The sequence below is a fragment of the Lemur catta genome, chromosome X (genome assembly GCF_020740605.2).
Source record: "Lemur catta isolate mLemCat1 chromosome X, mLemCat1.pri, whole genome shotgun sequence".
NCBI classification, from domain to species: domain Eukaryota; kingdom Metazoa; phylum Chordata; class Mammalia; order Primates; family Lemuridae; genus Lemur; species Lemur catta.
The window spans coordinates 62,802,225-62,825,091 of record NC_059155.1 but is presented as its reverse complement, the minus strand read 5'-3'; the positions used below and the strand labels follow the sequence as shown (position 1 = coordinate 62,825,091).

At 38.9% G+C, this 22,867-nt stretch overlaps 1 protein-coding gene across 2 annotated transcripts in view; it reads left to right on the top strand.

The window, feature by feature from the left end:
* GLRA2 (glycine receptor alpha 2) overlaps positions 1-22,867 on the top strand; it is a 177,339-nt gene that overhangs the window by 135,544 nt on the left and 18,928 nt on the right. For both annotated transcript variants that reach the window (XM_045537961.1, XM_045537962.1), the window contains one exon: positions 3,880-4,029. In XM_045537961.1, the coding sequence (XP_045393917.1) occupies positions 3,880-4,029 (150 nt within the window). The remainder of the gene's footprint in view (positions 1-3,879; positions 4,030-22,867) is intronic.

Sequence of the window (22,867 nt, the reverse complement as noted above, 5' to 3'; positions counted from 1 at the left end):
CACTAGGGTCTCTGTCAGGGGCTGGCAAATGTTTTCTGCAAAGGGTCATATGGTATTTTAGGCTTTGTAGGCCATTTGGCTTCTGCCACAACTACTCAGCTATGCCATTTTAGTGCAAAAGTAGCCATATACAATATGTAAACGAATGACTATGGCTGAGTTCCAATAAAACTTTATTTATAAAATATGTGGTGGGTGGAGTTTGATCCATGGAACATATTTGCTGCTCCCTGATCTAAGTGAATGACATTTTCTGAAGTATAGTGTGAATGGGGTCCCCTTAAATGTAACTTGGGAAGTCCTGGGAAGGATTGATATGTTTCTTAGTCATTCTTGTATCTTTTGCCCCCACCTCTCACCAGCACCTAGTACAGTGCCTTCCATGTAGTGGGTCCTCAATGTTTGTTTTTGTTATTCTGAATTAAATGTGCCTGAAAAGATATCAACTCAGTGAATCATAACAGCATTTTGAGAGCTTAATTACCTTTGAAAACTATCTTGCAAGTTTGTAGTAAAGTAGTTCAGGAAGGGATCATGTAAGCCCAAGAATCATAAAAAGAATGTGACAGGGGAAGATGAGAGCTAAAAACATCTAAGGATTAGCAGCCAAAGGGAGAGAATCTGACATCAGAGCTGGGTAAAAGCAACAAAAAGGCATTTCAATCCTGAGAGACCAGCACCAAGGGACATCACATCATATGTAATAGATGTCTCACAACACCTTCTAAATCCATGTGAATAATGCATTTAATACTGGCACTTCAATGCTGGGAAGATGTTCGTGATTTGGAGGAAACTCAGAGACCAACCAAAATGATTAAGAGACTGAAAGGATTCACTTATGAGCAGCTATGAAAGAAGCCAAATAGGTGCTTGGCCTGCTGGTAGCCAGAAGGAGATGGGAAAAAGGTATACAAGTTATTGAACACTGTAAACACATGAAGAAGAGGAATGATGGTCAGCTCCACTGGACTTAGCTCTTGGTATGGACATATCTCAGGCATTGACAAATTCCTCCCATTATTGGTCTTAAAACATTTACAGGCCATCTGAATAATATATAACTGGAAATGCTGTGATCGGTATTACAGGAGAGCAGGATTGCTCCAGAAGAACAAATGCAAGACAAATCATTGTTTATTAAGGAAAGAAACATTCCAGGAATGTTAAGCGTGCTGAGAAAATAAAAACTCACTAATAGTCCACTCTTAGAAGTATCAAATAATTATGCAATTGTGGGTAATAGTGTATAGTTTAGAATTATTGAAATCAAAGCACAAAGATGCAAAGATAGCTAGATATTTCCTTCCTTCCTTCCTTCTTTTTTTCATTTAATCATTCAGTCATTCAACTATTGATCCATCTGTCCATCATTCATCCATCCACCATCCATTATCCATCCATCCATCTATCCATCCCACATAACTAATGCCTACCCACTATTTGTCAGGTCCTGTGCTGGTGTAACAAAAAGTAATACTGCACAGGGCCTATCCTCAAAACAAACAAAGAAAAAGCCAACAAAAACGCAAGATTACAGTCTAAGGGTAGGTTCAGGGAAGCTGGTGGGCTAGGAAAGAACAGACAGGTTCAATAGCGAGTGACAAGGGCGCAAAGAAAAGTGGCCGCTAACCCAGGGAGAAAGGGGGAAGGTTAGGGAGGCTTCCCAGGAGAATTGATATCTGAGCCAAGTCCTGAAGGATTCTGAGGAATCCCTTAGAAAGAATGGGAATGAGCATCCTAGGTAGAAAGAGTGATATATTCAAAGGGCTGGAGATAACAAAGTGCTGGATCATTTTGCTACAACATATGTGGAACTAACACAAGTAGTTCAGATTGTCTTAGACAAATACTGTAAAGCAGGTAGTGATCTTAAAAATAATAATTAAAACATATTAGGATTGTGGATGATTTTTATTTTCTGTGTTAATTTTTGTCTCTTCCAAAATTTCTACATTAACAAAATCACACCCTTATATGGGCAAATAATTATAAACATTTACATAGTGCTTATTCTGTGTTTGACACTATTCTAAGCTCTTGACATATATTGAGTGATTTTATCCACATAACAATTCTATGAAGTAGGTACTATTATTGTTTCTACTTTACTGATAAGGAATGGAGACAGAGAGAAGTTAAAGAACTTAATAAAGTTATAGAGGTAGTCAGTGGTAGAGCAGTATTTCTTACTGGGAGCATCTTGCTCTAGAGTCTCTGCTTTTATGTCCTCTGTGCTGCTGCTAATTTTCTAAGTCAAGAGCCTATTTTCATATCGTTTACTCCTGTAACTCATCTAAAAATTTATCTAACAAATAATCAGAGATACAGTCAAATATTTTTGGGGAAGAGTGTTCATAGCAAAATTTATAGTCACAAAAATAAGATAGACAATAACCTAAATGTTCTATAATGTGGAATGATTAATCATGGTACAGATCATTATGCAAGCATTGGAAATTATGACCTATAAGAAAGTTAAATAACATGGGAAATACTCACTATAAAGGTCAAAAAGAAATACAAGATACAAATTGTATGATTCTAGTAGTATGTTTGTGTGTGTTTAGAAAGAAAATCCACTAGTCAAACTGAGTTCCAATTCCAATCTTGGTTCTGTCACGTATTAATTTTCTTTTTTTTTTGTACAATTGAGGTCTTGCTATTGCCCAGGCTGGTCTCGAATTCCTGGCCTCAAGCAATCCTCCTGCCTTCACCTCCCAAAATGCTAGGATTACAGGCATGAGCCACCATGCCTGGACTGTCACTTACAACTTTTGTGACCTTATTTTACCCCTCTGTACCCCAGTTTCCTCATCATAAAATGGGGATAATACAGTTGTTGTAAGGATAAAAAAATTAATACATGTAAAATGCTTAAAATACTGGCTGGCATGCACTCGGTAACAGCTATCAAAAAATAGGAAACCCTATTTAAAAATTAGAAGTGGATAGTACACATTCAGATGGCCATTTGATAAGTGCTCTTTGTAGTATGGGATCTAATGTTTTGCAACTTTATCCGGTTACTTTCCCCCTTTACACTTTGACCAAACACTGAAGGGTTATAAAATTTCCTTTTTAACCAGATGCCTTCTCAAGGATAGAGCCCTAATATTTTACTTTGGTTGAATACCCTTAAATTATGAGGGTATAAAACTATTTAGAACTGTGTTTCCATGTCAGTTAGAATCAATAAGTTGAAGGAAATTATAAATTGGCTTTTGAAGGGCGTAAGGCCATACATAGTTTATTTCTCATCCAAGTTTCACAATTATCTTAATTATATTGATTTTTAAATGATAGGAAAAATAGAAGGAAGTGAGCAGTTTTAATAATAGTGTCCAATCTATTTTGTCTCAAAGTTTTGCTTTTATTTCTCTTTTTTTTTCATTAAGGGATTTTTTTTTAGATTTTTTAAATTGACAAGTAAAAATTGTATATATTTATGGTGTACAACATGATGTTTTGATATATGTATACATTACAGAATGGCTAAATCAAGCAATTTAACATATGTATTATCTCACACACTCATTTTTTTGTGTTGAGAATATTTAAAATCTACTCGTCTTAAGGGAATTCTTGAAGTCATTTTTGGAGCCAGCCTCAGGAATAAAGCTACTTGAGCAGGTGGGCTATAGTGAGAGAGATGGAACAAGGGTGGGTGTGGTACTTTCAACGCTCTACTCAGAATCTTCAAAGTAAAATCCATGCATTGCTTAAGCACTTTATTAAGAAAGGGGTAGAAAATCCTTGAGCAAGGAAATCGTGTTACTTTACTGCTCACACCATTAAGCATCTGGTTTCCAGGCAAGCTTTCATGGTCTCTCTCTCTCTCTCTCTCTCTCTCTCTCTCTCTCTCTCTCTCTCTCTCAGGTATCCTACGTGAAAGCGATTGACATCTGGATGGCAGTGTGCCTTCTGTTTGTGTTTGCTGCCTTACTGGAATACGCAGCAGTGAACTTTGTCTCCAGGCAACATAAGGAGTTCCTGCGCCTCCGGAGAAGACAGAAGAGGCAGAATAAGGTACAGTTGGCCCTCAGTGAAGACAAAGTCATGTAGAGCTTGAGAGCTTGAGGTGGTTAACTAGGCAATGTAATTGAGAAAACAGAAGCACACACAATGAGCAAGAAGCTAAGGGTAATTTTTGTCCTGATTTGTCCTAGTACATTGAATTACTACTGCTCAGGTTAGTCCTTTAAAATTGAGGCAGAATTGTCAGATTTAGCAAACAAAAATACAAGGCATGCAGTTAAATTTAATTTCAGATAAACAACAAATAATTTTTAGTGTGTGTCCCATGCAATATTGGAGACATACTAAAAATTGTTTACCCAAAATTCAAATTTAACTGAATTCTCTGCATTTTACCTGGCAGCCCTAATTGGAGATATATACTCAATTTAACAAAGTTACTTTAAAATCCTGGTTATTTTGAATACTGATAATTTGTGTGTGAGTCTGAGTGTGCACACAACTGATTTAACTTTTTTTTTCATCAGTTGCTCTGACTTTATGTAAATGATGCCTTACCCATATAGACTGCAACTTGATTAATCCAGTCAGATAGATCTCATTTTCTTGGTTTAAACTTTAATGCATAAACCTAAGCTTTACACTGTCCAGAGGCTTGAGGTTTGAACTACATAGCTCGAGATATCCAGTTCTGTGGTTGCCAAACTTGCCTACACATTAGAATCATCTGGGAATTTTTCAAAACTCCCAAGTCTTGGCCACACCTCATACCAGTGAAGTCCCAATCTTGGGATGAAGCATAGGCTTCAGTATTTCTGCGCTCCCCAGGCACTTCCAGTATGTAGACATGTTTGCAATGCACTGCTCTATTTTATAACCCAGTCTCATAGAATACCAGATGGCTTGCTTCTGTTTTCCTTTTCAAACTCTGGGAGAGAAACATGCTTTTTGACATGGAGAATGTTACCACCTGTAATAATATTGCTAGAGAACTGAAGTTAAAATTTTATGTACAGTAGAGAGATTTTTAAGTCATAGTTATGTGCTACTCTGTTGGAGCGAAAATAAAAATGTTTACCATCAATATTAATGCTTCCAAATATCTAGATGTAAAGCTGAACATTTATTGTGAGTTAGACATTGCTTACATTGAGGAGTTTATATGTGTATGAGCCGAGTCCTGACTGCATCTACCAATAGGTCCCTGCATATACTCTGGGCTGTAAGAGAGAAATATCCTGAGAGCTGTCCTGTCTCTTATTTGTTGCTACCTCTCAAGAACATTTTGTTCTGCCACACCCTAAAGAAAACAAACAAATATCTTCTTTACTGTACATTACCTTTTAATATTGAGCCTCTCTCAGTTTTCTCCTCCCTGCCTCCTTGTTGGTTTTAACCATTTCTTCAACTTCATCCACAGAAGTTCAGCACACAGTGGGACAACTTTAGGGTCACTTGTGCCACCCAGGAAATATTATTACATTGCGATAGTATTTAGCGCATGAACAGTACAGAGTTAATGCTACAACTATCTATTAGTCAGTGGATGGTTTAAATCATTCAACAACCCAACCACTGGTATGTTTTCTGTAAAATACAACAGGAGTATGCATGTGCAGTGAACAAGTTCTCACTTTAACATGTGGTGAAATCTAAATATATATATATATATTTTTTTTTTTTTGAGACAGGATCTCGCTCTGTCGCCCTAGCTAGAGTACAATGGCATCATCATAGCTTGTTGCAACTGCAAACTCCTGGGCTCAGGCAATCCTCCTGCCTCGGCCTCCTGAGTAGCTGGGACTACAGGCGTGCACTACCATATCTGGCTACTTTTTTTATTTTTTTAAATTTTATTTGTTTATTTATATTTTTGTATAGATGGGGTCTCACTCTTGTTTAGGCTGGTCTCAAACTCCTGACCTCAAGCGATCCTCCTGCCTTGGCCTCCCAGAGTGCTAGGATTATAGTCATGAGCCGCCACACCTGGCCAAAATCTAAAAAAATAAACATCACTATCTGGGCCTCTTTTCTTGACATTTTCTAGATGCAGTGTCATAACTAACACTCCCTTTCCAGGATAGCTTGCAGGGAGCTTGGTAATAAAATGAAGTGCACCCAGTCACCAGAGATTGGGAACAGATGATTCATTCTTTTGGTCTCTGGCAGTGATGAGTCACTGCTCCCCCTACTGGCCACATGGGATACCAGCCTTCGTCCACGGTATGGAATGCAAAATCCATGAAGCCACCAGGCCACCACTTGGCAGGATGGGTGGAAAACATGGAAAAATCATAGGTTCCATGAACATGAAACAAACAAGATATAGAGGCTGAGTGGTCTTACTGTTGAGCATCTGACTGCTGATGATTGAGTGGTTTTGTCATGTTTTGTATGATATCTATCTATTTTATCTGTTTTATTGTTTGATAATACTTTTTTTTAATTTTGCAATAATGAACGTTATAGAGTTGTAATGCCTGTTAGTGGCACTTTCCACTATCAAAATTATCCTTGTCTGGATAAATTAAGTGGGTATCCTAACAATAATGAAGGTGGTATTCTTATCTCATTTTACGAATGAGGAAACTAAAGCAAAGAGAGGTTAAGTAAAATGCCCAAAGCCACACAAACAGGCAGTTTGGCCCCGAGTCCCCAACCTTAATCATTGTGCACCCTGATGCTGAGAATTTACAATTTACATCTTATATTATGATCCAATACCACACACACATTTGAAACAAATATTTCTAATACACTCTAATCTTTTCTATTTTGTTTTATTTTAATTCTGATTGTCAGGAGCAGGTTTAGGGTGAGGCAAGTTAGGTGAGTCATACAAATACAGAATCGGATCTTGTTTTTATTTAAAATTTTGATATTTTGTTCACCATAGATTTTTTTTCATTAATAATGATATTTTTAAATATTGCATTAAAATATCATTTGAGTACTGGAGTTTTTGGTGCCCCCTCAAATTTTGCACCTGATGTCTCACTTGCCTTCCCCTACTTCAGCCCCAGCTGGTCATGAACTACTAAATTAATTTTCACAGACTCTAATTGGTTGTGGCCTGAGTTAAATTTTTTTAATTATCATTTTTAAATGTTCAATATTTCCAATGCAAAATATCATCTCTTTTAATTTCTCACTGGAAAGCTGACCTCTGGAACACAATACAGGTTGATTCTTTAGAAGGTATAAAGACAACAAAGAGCAGATCATTTCCCAAAAAGGACAATGGCATTAAGATTTATTCAAGGAAGGCATTTATTGAGAAAACACCTGAGATTACATTTATGTGCATGGGAAGAATGCCCAGTGTTTACCGAACAATCACGTTATGAAATGAGGTCACTTTCAAGGATGGGCCAATTTGCAACTGGGTGTATTTGCTTTATCTTTCCCACTTTTCACAAAGCAGCCACTGTCAATTTTATCAGAGCAGAGTTTCTAAGAAACAATCACCCAGATCTTCCCTTACAGAACTGACCAACCCCAGTCTATTAGAAGCTGATGCCTCAGGTCTATGTGATAAAACTCTATTTTTATGTTATCTCCTCAGCTCCAATAAGTAGAATGCACACCATATGAGGTTATGACAACTTTCCTACAAGAAATTTAAAGCCTCACCTACATTTATCTCTCCCTCTTTTTATATCGGGTTGCACCACACCTTACTTCTGTCATTATGCCTGATTTCAGATGTTTCCAGTTACCCGGATAGCCCTGGTTTCTTTATTTTCAGCTACTAAAGAGAAATTGTGGCTACTTGAAAACATGGTTATACCATTTAAGACACCTAATGACAAGCTGCCTTTTATTTATTTTTGTCATATTTTATTTTATTTTTAGTTGGCACATGATAGTTGTACATGTTTATGTGGTATAATATAAGGTTTTGATATATGTATACATTGTGTAATGATCAAATCTGGGTAATTAGCATATCTATCATTTCAAACATTTACCATTTCTTTGTGATGAGAACATTCAAAATCCTCTTTTCTAGCTATTTTGAAGTATAAATTATTGTTAACTATATTCACCCTACTGTGAAATAGAACACCAGAACTTATTCCTCCCAACTGTAATATAGAACCCAATAAAACTGTAATTGGTAAAATAGTAGCAGTCATTTTAACCAAGAGAGAAAGATGTTCAGTATTTTGTAAGTGGCACGTGACCTTGGTTTTGTTTGTGCTTAGAATTATGATGTGGCCTTGTTTTTTTCTCACTTTATCATGGTCTCAGACTAACTGTGTCTTAGGTTGGTATCCTGTGAGATGGCTTGAGCATTTGGAGTTGTGGTTTTCTCCTCCTAAAATGAAGGGGCTAACCTGCCAAGGTTCAAATAGAGGCTCTACAGCTTACCATTTCTGTGACTTTGGTAGGTAGGTTACTTTAAAAAAATCCAAACCTCTTTGTGCCTCAGTTTCCTCATATTTAAAATGGGATTAATTAACAATAATATTCACCTTATAGGATTGTGGTGAAAATAAAATGAGTTCCCATGGATAAAGCTCATGAAACAGGCCCAGGCATGTGGTAAGTTCTATGTTTAGTCAAGTGTCTTAGACTAGCTGCAATAGCCTGACTACATGCCCTTCTCCATTTTTACTCCTCTTAATCTTTCTTCCACAAAGGGAAATTAGATTGCACAGCAAGATGTGGCCTCTATACAGCTATTTTTTATAATCATAGGAATAAAATAATGAGTTTGTGCTTTCACTCTGCAATGCCTAAACAAGAGAGAAGTGGAAACAATTAGGAGGAAGATAAACTCTTACATTTATCTTTCATTGATACTGGCTGTGGCTAAATTAGGTCTTAAGTATATGGGAACTTTGAATGTAGAGAACCCATTAAGACCCTTCAAACCCAAGTAGAATGTAAACCGACTTTCAAAGAAGCCTGTTGGAATGCAGATTTCACTACCACTAAGTCTAATCAAACAAACAAACCTAAGCAAATGAAGAAGTCATTGAACTATAATTAGAGTAGGGTCAACCTTTGAGAATCCAGCTTAAGGTGTCTCATCTTTTCTTCTCCAAAGGCTTAGAGCAATGGTCCTCAACCTGGGACAATTTTGCCCATAGGGGACATTTGGCAATGTCTGAAGATCAGGGAGTCCACCTAGGGGAGTGGAGCTACTGGCTTCTAGTAGGCAGAAACCAGGGATGCTGCCAAACTTCCTACAACGTACAGAACAGCAAGAAAGAATTGCCTAGCCATAATGTCGATAGTGTTGCAGTAGAGAAACCCTGGTTAGAACATTGTCAGGATATACTTCTCAATATGCAGCAGTCTAAATTGTTTTGTTTCTTATATGCAAATCGTGCCTCCCCTGCAAACATTATCTGTTTATTAAATCAGGAGAGCCCTTTCAGTTCCACTGACTTCAAAGTGAACTCCTGCAAGATTAATACAAAAGTGGAGCCCATTGGGTGATGGCTGATTTTCTTTTCCTTACGTTAGAAAAAGGAAAATTCTATCCAGCAGCCTATCTTTGAAATTTGATTTATTTATCCAAATATATACTCAATTGAGTATGAAGGGAAGCTCCATCTGACTAATTTTATTTATTAAGTAAAGATCCACGCACCACATAGTCTAAGAAAACACACCTATGATGCATGAAGTAAGGCATGGCCCATATCTGGAAAATATTAGGTTCAGACTCTGAATTAATATAGATTCTGTGAGATGGAAAGGCTTGTTTGTGGGTAGGAAAAAATTAAGTTCTTTATCACACCAATTTAGGAAATGATCAGTGGTGTGAAGAGTCATAATGAAAGCTTATTTTTAGGATTAACACTTGAACATGTGTGGTTCAACAGGTATACACAAAGATATTTAGTGTAAAAGAGAAAGGGAAGGCAAGGGGACAGTGTTAAACAAGGAGAACAGTGGTTTCATCCACTCTAGAATAAATCAATTGGAAACTTTTAAATTCGGTTTGTCACTAAAACTGGGAGAGTGCATATAAGAAACCTCACTACTTAGAATAGCAGTAAGCACAGGAATTGAGAATAACTCATAATAAGCACACTTGTCCAGATGCAGACCACAACAAACAATCCATAGACTGGCACTGGTGTATAGACCATACCTTGACCATCCTGCTCCAGACCAGTCCTTCTCAAACTATGGTGCACATGAAAATCACCTGGAGACCTAGAGCAATTCTGATTCAGTAGGTCAGGACAGAGCCCATGATTTTGCTTTTCTAACAAGTGCCAAGTGACAGGTAATGGTCTGGAAAACCCCTAAAATGCCTTTCAGTAATAGCAATGCTATACTCATACTTCATACCTTTGCTACTAATGTGTTCATAGTCATATCAAAGACATTAAGCCCAGTGCTTGATTCCATGCCAGGAAATTAGCCATTGAAAGATTCACAGAGAATAAGGGACTTTGTAAAAAAAACATGTTTAGACACAAAATCCATACAGGTCTCCCTTTTCCTTGTCCTCGGAAAGGAAACTCCATAATCATAGCTCTTATTTTCTTTGCCTTTCAAGAAGAATATAGTGAAATGGTGTGTGTTCTCTTTTATAATTTACCAATTTTCCATATCCCACCACATGTTTGCACAAGGTGTTTAAAGACGATTTCATAGATCATTAATTAAGGCAACAACTCCTTCCTTAGCAAGCACAATGTTGAAAAGGTTGCTACTGCTTCCCCAGGGAGGTAGAAGGCATGTTTGTTTTTTATCTTAAAGGTTGAGGAGTTTAGATGAGCCTTTAACAGACCTGCATGGATTAGGAATTTAAACTTAATTGTGAAAGCCATCAAGAATAAATAAATGTCATGGCACTTTGTAATTCCCCATATCACCAGAGTATAGAACTGGTGCTTGTCAGGGACAGAGAGACCTGAAGTATTTTTAAGGTATTTTCTTCTACACATGTTCCATTTTGCTAGGTATTATAACAGACTGTTATCTTAGGGCTTGCAATATGGAATTCTCTTTGGCAAGATGCAAAGCAATTTGCAGAAGCAACCTTGCAAATGAAATCCCTGTCTTTTTAGTGTCTCCCTAATTCTTACTTTCATCTCAGGCCATTTCCCATTGGCTCCATTTCCTTTACTACCTTCCTTCCTACTGAATCATATTTTTCTGTCTCTCTGATTTTCTACTCTTCATATTTTTCTCTTTTCCCTACCCTCAGTCTCATCCCTTCAGACTATTTCACTTCATTCATTCATTCATATATTCAAGGTAAATGCATTGCACACCTACTATTAGCCATCCACAAAGTCTAATATACTCTGTCCTAGGGATGCCCACAGTCCAGGGAAAGACAAAATAATAAGACACATTTTTCTGTGTACATATGGCACGTATCATGATAGCGGCTATGTGAGTGCTATGAAACCACACTGGAGGGGCCCTGTGGTAGACATTGTCGATGCCCCACCCATATCCCCATGGCACTCAATGTTTCCATATACTCTGATGGGCTTCCTACTACAAGCTCCACTCTGCCTTGATGTGGGGAGAGGGAGCTTGTCTTCCTCAGGTCCCAGCAGCATGCTCAGGTTTTGTGAAGCAGGCTAGAAACACTGAGGACTTAACATTCCAGGAACAGCCCTCTCTAATAATAGCAGGGGGCTGGGGATAAATATCCTAATTTCCTTGTCCCACTGAGGCATGTTTTATACTAGTTCCCTGTGATTTCCAGTAGGATCGAGCCCCAGTTGCCCACAGTGAAACCCGTTTATCAATGCACCCTGAATTGATGTCTTTACTTTCCTTGCCTCACTTCCCCATTCCACTACTGGTGCTTCCTGAGATCACCTCCCAAATAAACTACTTGTATTCATATCCCTGTCTCAGAGTCTTCTGGGAAAAGCCAACTAAGACATGCTCCAAACCAATACCTGGGCTCCTTCAGATATGAGTACCAAAACAGGAGGCTGGAGAGCTGAGCAGGGGCCAGGCAAGGAAAGGCCCTGAACTGTGCTAAGAAGGTTGGACTTCCTCCTGAAGGCAATGGGGAGACATTAAGAGTTTTTAAATAGGAGGATGGCATAGTCAGATTGGCATTCTGGAAAGATCAATCTAGTGCTCTGGAGAAGCATTCTGGAGAATGTTTCAAACAGAGCAGAACTGGAGGCAGGAGAACAATAGAAGGTTCTCATTGTAATCAAAACCAGGGATGATGAGGGCCTTAAAGGTAGCAAGAAATTAAATGATTTTTAGAAAAATAAAAAAGCAAAATCAATAGGACATGTACTAATTAAATATATGAAATACAAAAAGGCAGAAGTCTAAGACGACTTCTAGAAGTATGCCTTTATCAAGAGGGGGACTATAGTATTACAGGATGAAGATTGGGTTGGTGGCAGGGGGAGGGGAGGTATTAAGTTCAGTGTGGGATTAATTAAAATTTGAGACGTGGAGGTGGACAGGTGCATGAGGCATCCAGCACTCAGGAGAGAGGACTGAGTTGGACAGACAGGTTGGGAGTCATTAGGATATAGATGGAGGTCAAAGCTATGGAAGTGGGTGAGATTATCCAGGAGGAGTGTACAGAGATTAGGAGATGGAAAGGGTTGAGAAGGGACAGGAAGGGGCAGAGAAGGGAAGAGGGCTGAGGACAAAGCCCTGTGAGCATCAGGATGGCAGAGACAGGCAGGGAGAAAGGAACCTATGAGGGAGACAGAGAAGGAACACTCAAAGAGGTCAGAAGAAAACCATGGGTGTATAATCACTCAGGGGCCAGAAAAAGAAAGTTATTTGGGAAGAAAGTCCATAGTGTCTAAAGATGCAGAATTCAAATAAGGTAAAAGCTAAGAAGCAGCCATGGATTTTATAAACTCAGAGGACATTGGTAACCTCAACAGCAGCAGGTTCAGTGAAGAAATGGAGGTTCAGTTGAGCCTGGAATAAGACGTTGGTTTCCAGAATTGATCCAGGCAGGAGAAAATGAAATAAAAATGTGGGACCTCTGGTTCAAAAATTATCAAGAATTTCAAGATGGCAAGAGCAGAGCATTAAACGAAGCCTAGGACCCCTCTGAGCACAAGACTTTGTATGTCTGCACAGGTTGCATGCCCATGAAGCCAACCCTGGATCCAAGATGAGGGTTTTACCAGACAGGATGGATGAATGAACAAGATAAAAGTATAGCTCATGTAATGCTCCAAGGAGGACGGGGGAGATACGAAAATGGAAATAATATAAAGAGAAGATGAGAATGAAAGAAGAACATTTTACACATAAGTGAAATAAATGCAAGCAATAAAATACAGCAGGCAACACATTTATTTACTTATTTATTTGCAATAAAACAGTTACCTCAGGCTTTTAACTTCAATGATTATATTTCCATAGTTATCAAATTTAGTTGAAGTTCTAGTTTTGCACATAGATTTTCTAAGGGAATTTTGCTTTACAGATTTTTTGAAGGGAGTTCAAGTTTTAAATGAGAAGTAAAACTTCTATCAACTTGTCTCCTTTTTGTATTGTTTGTGTTTTGTCTGCTAGGTTAGGCAGGCTCGCAAATGATTTCAATGTAGAATGTTGTGTGCTATGCAAAAGGTTTAAGTGCATGATTCAGTGGTGACTGAGGACAGAGCACCTTCTCCACTTCATAGTGCTCAGATGCAAGAAACAACATGGTGCTTTCACTATGTCGTAAAGAGTTGGGTCTCACAAAGTGCTGGGGACATGGGGCCTGAGAGGAAGGAAGACTTCAATTGCTCAAGAAGTGGGAGCCACCAAAAGATTTTAAAGATGATGGGATGCTACAATCAGACTGGAATTGTAGAAATATCACTCTGTATAGAAAGGGTCAGGTTGGATAAGGCACAAAAAAATCAGGAAAATGCTGCTTCAGCACTTCTATTTAAACACTCTTAATTGTATAATTAGTCTACACTTACCTGAAAACCCTTCCCTAGAGACACAGGTCATTATAAACACGTTAATTTGCCTTTTTGTAATTTTGCTAGAATTAGCTTTTCAAGCCTGGAATACATATTATGACCTTAGCAAAGGTCTTAAACAAGTGTAAATACAAAAATGGCTTTGTGGTTTGAATTGTTTGCAGTAACAAATGCTTCTTATCATTGCTATAACAAATCACCACAAACTTAATGGCTTAGAATAAAACAAAGTTATTATCTACAAATCTTGAGGCCAGAAGTCCAACACAGGTCACACTGGGCTAAAATCAAGGTGTTGGCAGGGCTGCATTGCTTCTGGAGGGTTGTTAGGGGGGTTGAAGTATTAATGGGCTCATGAAGGGAAAAGATATGACCATGGGGGCAGTAATGCACAATAGACTTTATTGGGTGGTGTTTGGACCGGGTTGCATGAAAGGGAGGCCCCTTATAGTATGAGATGATCCAGAGGCTTGGGGGCTGCCATCCAGAGGGGGAGAGAGGAATAAGAGGGGGCTCACCTGTCTAGGTGATGCTGTGCAGCAGCACAGTGGGGAGTCTCTGGATCAGAGAGCTCCAAAGGGCAGCAGTGGCTTGGAGCCTTATAACCACAAGGCTCTAGCTTATCAATGGTCAGCAGATGCTAGGCATATTTTCATGGGATATGCAAAGCAGTCAGGCTCTACGTGGATAAAATTCTGGTTGTTTGGGCTATTTTTAAGATAACTGTATAAAATTCGAGATTGGTGCTGGCAGGCTTTTGAGTTAACAGGTCTCAACCAGTAGAGAAGATATAAACAACCTAGGGGCCAATACACAGAGGCCAACTTTGTCTCATTTATATAACAGTGCTCTAGGGGAGAATCTGATCTCTTGACTTTTCCAAATTCTAGATGCCACCCACACTCCTTGGCTCATGGTCCCCTTTCTCCATCTTCAAAGCTACAACATTGCATCTCTCTGACCTCTTCTATAGTCATGTCTATCTCTGACCACAGCTGAGAAAGGTTCTCCATTTTTAAGAGCCATGTGATTAAATTGGGCCCACCTGAACAATCCAGGACCCTCGCCCCCATCTCTGGATTCTTAATCACATCTGCAAACCCCCTTTGCCCTGTAAAGTAACATATTCACAGTTTCTAGGGATTAGGACACGGACATCTTTGGAAGCCATTACCCTCCCTACCACAAACAGCAATGGTTTTCTGTGACTCTGAGAGTATATGTTGGTCACTATAGCATGCTCTATGCACATTCAGGGCAGGCCAGAAGTGTCAGGAGGTGAATGCTCCAGGAGTGGCCCTCAACCAATGAGACCCAGAGGTTAGTGGCCAAATACCCAGCTTCCTTACCCACCCAAGTCTGAGTCTTTCAGAGGCTTGAGCCCCATTTGCCAACAGTGGTCACCCACTGATCATTCACACACCCTTTATTGACTTTCCTCCTTTCCCTGTCCCACTTCCCCATTTCCTCACCACACTTCCCATATTGCCTCTCAAATAAACCTCTTGCATGTAACTCCTTGTCTCAGGGTTGCTTTGGAAAGAACAAAAGCAAACGAAGATGCAATGTCTCCTGGGCCAGGGGCCTGATGACAATCACAGTCTGTTGAACCCCATCTTCTTCCTCCTTACCAAATATCAGAGTAACTGTGGAAACAGAGAGCTAAGAATCTAGAAGCAACAAGTGGCATCCCTGAGGGCAGAACAGTGGTTTTTCCAAATGACAGATGAACAACTACATTCTATCTATTGTACTTTACAGTTGGCATTGCTAAAATATTTCTGTTCTACTGGATTTCCCAAGCAACAGTTTTCATAATACAATTTTATTGCTTTATGTCCCTAAAAATCAAGCCTGTGCCTTCAGCTCTACTACTATTCTATTGTATAAAGACTATGGTGGTAAATATCTTACACTTTCTCGTTTTACAATCTAGCTCTTAATTGGTGTAAGATTCTTCATGGTGACTTGAGCTATAGTTATTTCAACATAACTGGACTCATAAAAAGATCAAACTGAATGACAGAGATGTCTGGTGCTTCTCTGACATTACACCAGAGAGACATAAGTTTGTCTAATCAGTACTAATTTGTCTTCTATCAATGCGATTCTTGTTTGTAACAAACTCATTTGGAGACAAAACGCTTAAGTGAAGCTGAAATTATTTCCCAGCTGACTGATGAAGTATCAAGTGTAACCATTTAGAAAATAAATGATCCTGGCTCCGTACAGGAGTGGATATAAGGAAATGGCCCTTGTCTTCTTAGTTTTCACTCTAAGCCACTGTATAACCCTAGAATTCATTTCTTCAATAAATATTTTTTAATTCATGCTTTGTACAGAATTTTGCATTAGATAAGGGGCAGTGAGGATATGAAAACCGCTTGAAACCTGTTTTCACACAATTTTACAGATCAATAAGAGAAAAAAGTACAAAAATTTTCTAATATAGTGTAGAGAATGTTCACAACCATAACAGAGTTATAGTTGGAGCTGTGGCAGTTCCTAGGAAGGGAGAGCACAGACTACTTCCAGCTCTCACAGAGGGGAGATTCTCAGGAAGGAAGCAGCATTTGTAGTTTGTCTTGGAATGTTAACTGTAAATTTTTCTAAACTCTTGTCCTTATGAGTAATAAAATCGAGATTAAATAGGTAGTGAAAACTACACTCTTTAAGGTGACATTCAGTGCTCACAAAAAGGGCCTCATTGTTGATTTTACATCAGATGAATGTGGAGAGCCTCCCACACAGAGAAGGTCAAGATCAAAGTGAAAGTCAGTGACATGGAAGCCTCCTTTGATCTAAGGCAGTAATTCTCAACCAGGGTCTATTTTCTCCCCACCCCAGGGGACATTTAGCAATGTCTGCAGGCATTTTTAGTTCTCACAACTTGGGGTTGGGGACTGTGTGTGCTTTTGTCCTCTAGTGGGTTGAGGCCAGGGATGCTGCTAAACATCCCACAGTGTACAGAACAGTGCCCGCAGCAAAGAATCATCTGACCCAAATGTCGATAGTGCCAAGATTAAAAAACTCTAAGGGACAGAGAAATGCTGTGAAAAAAGAGGACTGGGGTTTTTGAGAAAACCTGCTTATTAACAAAGATGTTACTCCTGTTGGGAGTAATTAATTAGAGCTAGTACAACCCAAAAGACAATATAGCCAGAAAAGCCTTTTAATTAGGAATTTTCCTCTTTTGTAAGTGAGCTATTTTACTTTATATAAAGTTCTTTTATTTACACCAGATAGCCAATAAGGGATCCAAAATATGATTATTTGCACTGGTAATGAACAGGGACATGAATTTTGTTGGGTATATGATTTAATTGCTTTTCAAGAAGTTGACATGGGTATAAATATTAGGAGGTTAAATTATTGAATGTTCTCACTTCATTTCACTGTATCTGCTGCTGCTGGGTTTGTCCAAGAGCAACAGAAGTCACACCAGAAATGAGCTCTGGTATTTTCTAGAAACAAGGTAACCCACTAGAGCAGGGTTCTCAATCTTGGCGACACATTAGAAACACTTGGGAGCTTTTTAAAATTCAAATATCCAGACCTCACTGCAGACCATAAAATAAGAACCTTTGGATGTAGAGGCCAGATATCTTGGGTTTTTAAGGTTTCCCAGGTGATTCCAATCTACATCCAAGTTTAAGAACTGCTCTAAAGCCTCACTTCTTAAAATGTCATCAGTTGACCAGCAGCATCAGCATCACCTGGAACTTGTTAGAAATGCAGCCTCTCAGGCCCCCCTCGGCCCTGCAGAATCAGAATGTGCATTACAACAGGATTGCCAGGAGAGTCATAAGCGCATTAAAGCTTGAGAAGTATTGCTCTAGGACATATTACTAATAGTCCATTTTTAAAATGTATGCATATTGCAATATGCATAGTCTAAAACAAGGCACACAATATAAGACATGGAAAAATGCTCCAAAGCTTTAAATAAAATTATTTTTAATTTGAGAAGAAATATTAAGTTTATTACTATGGCTGCTTGTGTTTTTCACTAAATTTGATTTATTTTTCATTGTGAAAAATTTCAGCATATAGAATAACCCTATGTTGCTCGTTGTTTTGTTTCTCTTAAGAGTTAGCAGTAGCTATGCAGTAGCCTAGAATTATCATGTGGGTGCTGGGAAGCAAATTGAAACCAGATGAAACATCTTTTCCTGTAACTCTGAGAAGGTTCCCTTTTAGTGCTTTGTTCACATACACAAGCAGGAAACAATCTGAAATGTCATGCAACAGAATCCATGCCAGAGTGAGGAGCTTCACCTTTTGTTAACAAGATTAAACTGTGCATGCATGTATTGTAGTAAAACAATCATTCTAAATAGCCATACAACTTTATTCTGGAAAGCACAAAATGCTTTAAATTTTGGCAGTTTGGCAGTGATATCTCCATAGGGAGTTTATAAGGTTTGCTGAATGTTGTACAGCCAGTTCCTGGCTGCCAGACCTCACATGCTTTAATTCAGCATAGAATCATCAAATGCTCTTTCACACTTCCTGTCTTTTAGGACAGATTGATGAAAAAAAAAAAAAAAACCTTACAAAAATCCTTGTCATAAAGCCAGCCTTCTTCATCCCAGCCAAGTACACTGTGAACATGTTGCATTATAGCACTCTTTTCTGTAATAACTTTGCCACTGAATTCCTGTCCTCTTAAAAATATGTACCTTTTCTCTTCCAAACATGCAAATAAGACTATGAGAGAGAAACATGGCATAGTGACATAAATTTAGGGCCAGCAGTCCAGCTGGCTGAATCCAAATCCAGGCTGGTGCTGTTTTTGCCGGGCAATTTGGACCCATGGTCTATCTAGCCATTCTGAGTCTTAGCTTCTTCATCTGTAGAAAGGGTCTAATAAAGCCCTTTCTCATGGGGTTGCTGTTAGGAGTAAGCAAGATTATGCATGTGAAAAATGGTGCCTTGCACACAACCAATACTCATTTAATATTTTTTCTCTTTCCTTCACCTGTTTTTTTAAACCCTCAGGAAAATATTATCAGAAATTTTCTAAGCAGCAGAGGCTGTTATACATCTTTCAATCTGAAAAGCTTGTCATGGTGTCCAGTACATACTATGTGTTTGAGAAATGTTTGCTGAGTGAATTTTGAGTTTCTTTTCAGGGCTCATAGCTCAGGGATCTTAAAGTGGAAAACCACCCAGCACTAAGTCATCAGAAGCCATGCCATTTCTTATATGGGACACTTTAAACATGGACAGCTATGTCTGCTTAAGAATCCAGCCCACTGGCGTCTGAGTTCTAGCCCAACACACAAATTTGTGGGAAAAGGAATGGACCGCTACTTGCGATCATATAATTGAGTTCTTCATGTGAACTTGTCTTCTCATGCTCATATGAAATGTCATCTGACTCTTAATTTAAATTATCTGATATATTAGTTTAATTTAATTGCTCATCGTTTAGTGCATAGGAGACTCACAACTCACAAGTGGATTATGTTAAAATCAAACATAATAAATGCAAGCATTTAAAAGAGAATAGAAAAAAGTTGTGGCTAAGGCTTAACAGAAAGTGGCAGAAATCAGGAGGGAAGAGAACCTCCGAGAGGGAGCTGGAATTTGAGCTGAGGATGGAAGGGTGAATTGTAATTCAGCAGGCAGACAAAAGTCAAAAAGAATCACTGGACGGAAAAAATAGCACATGGAAAGGCATGGAGACATGAAAAAGTTTGGGCCATTGAGGGAACAGAGAGTGGCTAATGCATACGATATGTAATGAGGAATGATGGAAAATGAAACTGGAATAATCTGTTAGGGTCTGATTATAAAAGGCCTTGTAATTTGTGCCAATAGGCTCTGCATTTTTATCCTGGAGGCAAGCAATCCAGGGTAAAATTTTATCCTGGAGGCAGTTAATGGATAAGCAAAGAAATGAACTCAGAAACCTTCAATATTAGATTTTATTTCTTGTAACAGAGGATTTTGTCTCCTGAGAAGCTCTTGAAGGCATGGAAGCATTTACTACTAGCTTCTTACTAAAATCCATCATCAGGACTCTTCCATGCAGGTGGATACCTCTCTTTTAGATTTCTCCATGACTAGCACATTTCTGTCATCTGGTAGATGCACAGTAAATTTTGATGAATGAATAGTGACAGCAAAGAAAACAATCAGGTCCATTTAAGCAGTACTTTTCAAATTGTGGGGTGTGATTGAGTTGGGGGTCATGAAGTCAGTTCAATGGCTTACCACCAGAATTTTTGAAAAAAGTAAAAATTAGGACAAAAAACAGAAAATACCAGAGTGCATCCTGTTTTGGAAAAATAATTACTACTTTGTGAAACTTTGTTTCCATTAGATATATTAATGTGTGTAGGAGTACACGTATGTGTGTGTCCTGGTTGGTAATGGAAAATATTTCCTACTTTGGGTCATAGCAAAAAAGTTTGTGTGTGTGTGTCTGTGTGTGCATTATGTATGCATCCTTAGATTGTTTTCTTTATCTTTTTTTTTTTTTTTTTCTTTTTTTTTTCTTTTTTTTTTTTTTTTTATTTCAGCTCATCATGGGGGTACATAAGTTCAGGTCATATACATTGTCCCTGTCTCGCCCATCCCCCCGAGTCAGAGTCCCAAGCGCGTCCGCTCCCACTCTCCAGACAGTGCGCCTGGCACTCGCCATGTGTTCATACCTCGATCCCCTCCCCCCCCCACCTCCCCGGGTCTGCACCCTCAAGCATGACCATTCCCCAGAGGGTGCGCAATGCACTCGTCATGTAGGCATACACCCATCCCCTCCCCCCACCCCCCCATCCCAGTCTGATATCCAATTGGTATCCTTCCCCGATGTACATTTAGGTGATGATCAGGGAAACCAGTTTTCTGGTGAGTACATGTGATGCTTGTTTTTCCATTCTTTGGATACTTCACTTAGTATAATGGGTTCCAGCTCTCTCCAGGAGAACCAAAGAGATGTCGTATCATCGTTATTTCTTATAGCTGAGTAGTACTCCATGGTATACATATACCACAGTTTACTAATCCATTCGTGGATCGATGGGCACTTGGGTTGTTTCCACATCTTTGCGATTGTGAATTGTGCTGCTATAAACATTCGGGTACAGGTGTCTTTGTTAAAGAATGACTTTTGTTCTTCTGGGTATATGCCCAATAATGGAATTGCTGGATCAAATGGTAGGTCTACTTGAATCTGTTTAAGGTATCTCCATATTGCTTTCCATAGGGGTTGCACTAGTTTGCATTCCCACCAGCAGTGTATGAGTGTTCCTGTCTCTCCGCATCCACGCCATGTTTTCTTTATCTTTTTCCAGCTTTATCGAGGTTTAGTTCACAATCAGAAATCATATATATTTAACGTGTACAACTTGATTTAATATGTATACACTGTGAAATAATCGCCACAAACTAATTAACATATCCATCACTTCATGTAGTGACTTCTTTCTTTCGTGAGAACACTTAAGATCTACCCTCTTGGAAAATTTCAAGTATACAACACAGTATTGTTAACTATAGTCACATTGCTGTACATTACATATCCAGAACTTATTCACCTTGCATAACTGAAACTGTACACCCCTTCGCCAACATTGTCCCTTTTCCCCTCCCCCCAGCCCCTGGCAACCACTATTCTACTGTCTGCTTATATGAGTTTGATTATTTTATAGTCCACATATAAGTGAGATCATGTGGTATTTCACAGCAAAAATGTTTTGAAAGCCAGTGCTTTCAGGGTGGATCAGGCCAGGTAAACAAGTTCACCAGAGCATTTCAGGCTTAAACTTTCTTGGATACTCCCAAGAGGCAGTCACAAATCTAGTGGCAGGAGTCTTTATTTGGTTGCTATGATGACAGGGACAGGAGGTATTGCACTAACTATTGCACCTCCCTAAAACTCATTAAGCCCCTCACCTTTGTTTTACCAGCCCACACTCACACCCCCCACCTGAGGATTGTGATGCCCGTGAGCCAGTGGGGTCATCAGTCAGTGACCTGTGTTTTCAGACTTGAACCTGTGTCATCCTCAGCTGGACACAACATCTGTCTTATTACAAGGCACACAGCTGAGGGGAAAGAAAGAGTCACCAACCCAGGAGTTAAGTCCATTTTCTATGAAAATATATCTTCTTAGAACAACATAAGGTGTTCCCTTTGTCTCTGATTACAACTATTGCATTGATAAGTTTGAAAGAGAAGGGAGGCAGACTCCCCATTATGTGCCAAGTACTGTGTTACATACCCTCACACACACCTTCTTAACTAGAAACTCAGTTGGTAAACAATTAGATCAACAGATACCAGCATTATTTTCAAATTGTGACCAATCTCTGTCTTCTGTATTTACTGCAATCAATCTTCCCTCTACGCCTACCAACAAATTTTCTGTTTGAAATCTTAAATCTGGTAACCATAGTAATGAAGCAGAGAGAAGGGGATATCTTAGAAATGCACTACAGATACTCCACCAAAAACAAAAACAAAGTCTCATTTTATCCATTATTTTCCATTTTCCTTCTCCACCTTTTTTCCTCTTGCAAAAGCTGCTTACATGAAGCTATAGCTAAAGTGCTAATGAACAAACAAATGGTTGCAGGGAAAGTAGAAGAGAGCTAGGGCACAGGTGATCTACAAAACTAAATAATAAGCCAGAAAAATGGAGCATAAACTGTGTTTCTGGTTCAGTCCACTGCTTTGAATGTCCTTAGGAGAAGCAATAGGAAAGTGCCTCCTGATGGTTTACAGTGTTCACCTGCTTCAGTAACTGCTAATTTTAAAACAGAACCTACAGTCCATATTCATCAAAGAAGAGCTAGCTTACCAAGATGATTCAAAGTCAGAAGGAAATAAGATTAGCCAGAGAAAGCAGGTTTATGGTTTTTTCACCTGGAGAAATACGTTTGTTCTGCAGCTGTGGAAAGCAATGATGTGATGGCCCACAGACGTTTCTTTCCTCAGGACATGCCTCACTCCCCCACTGCTCGAAACCTCCTAGCACT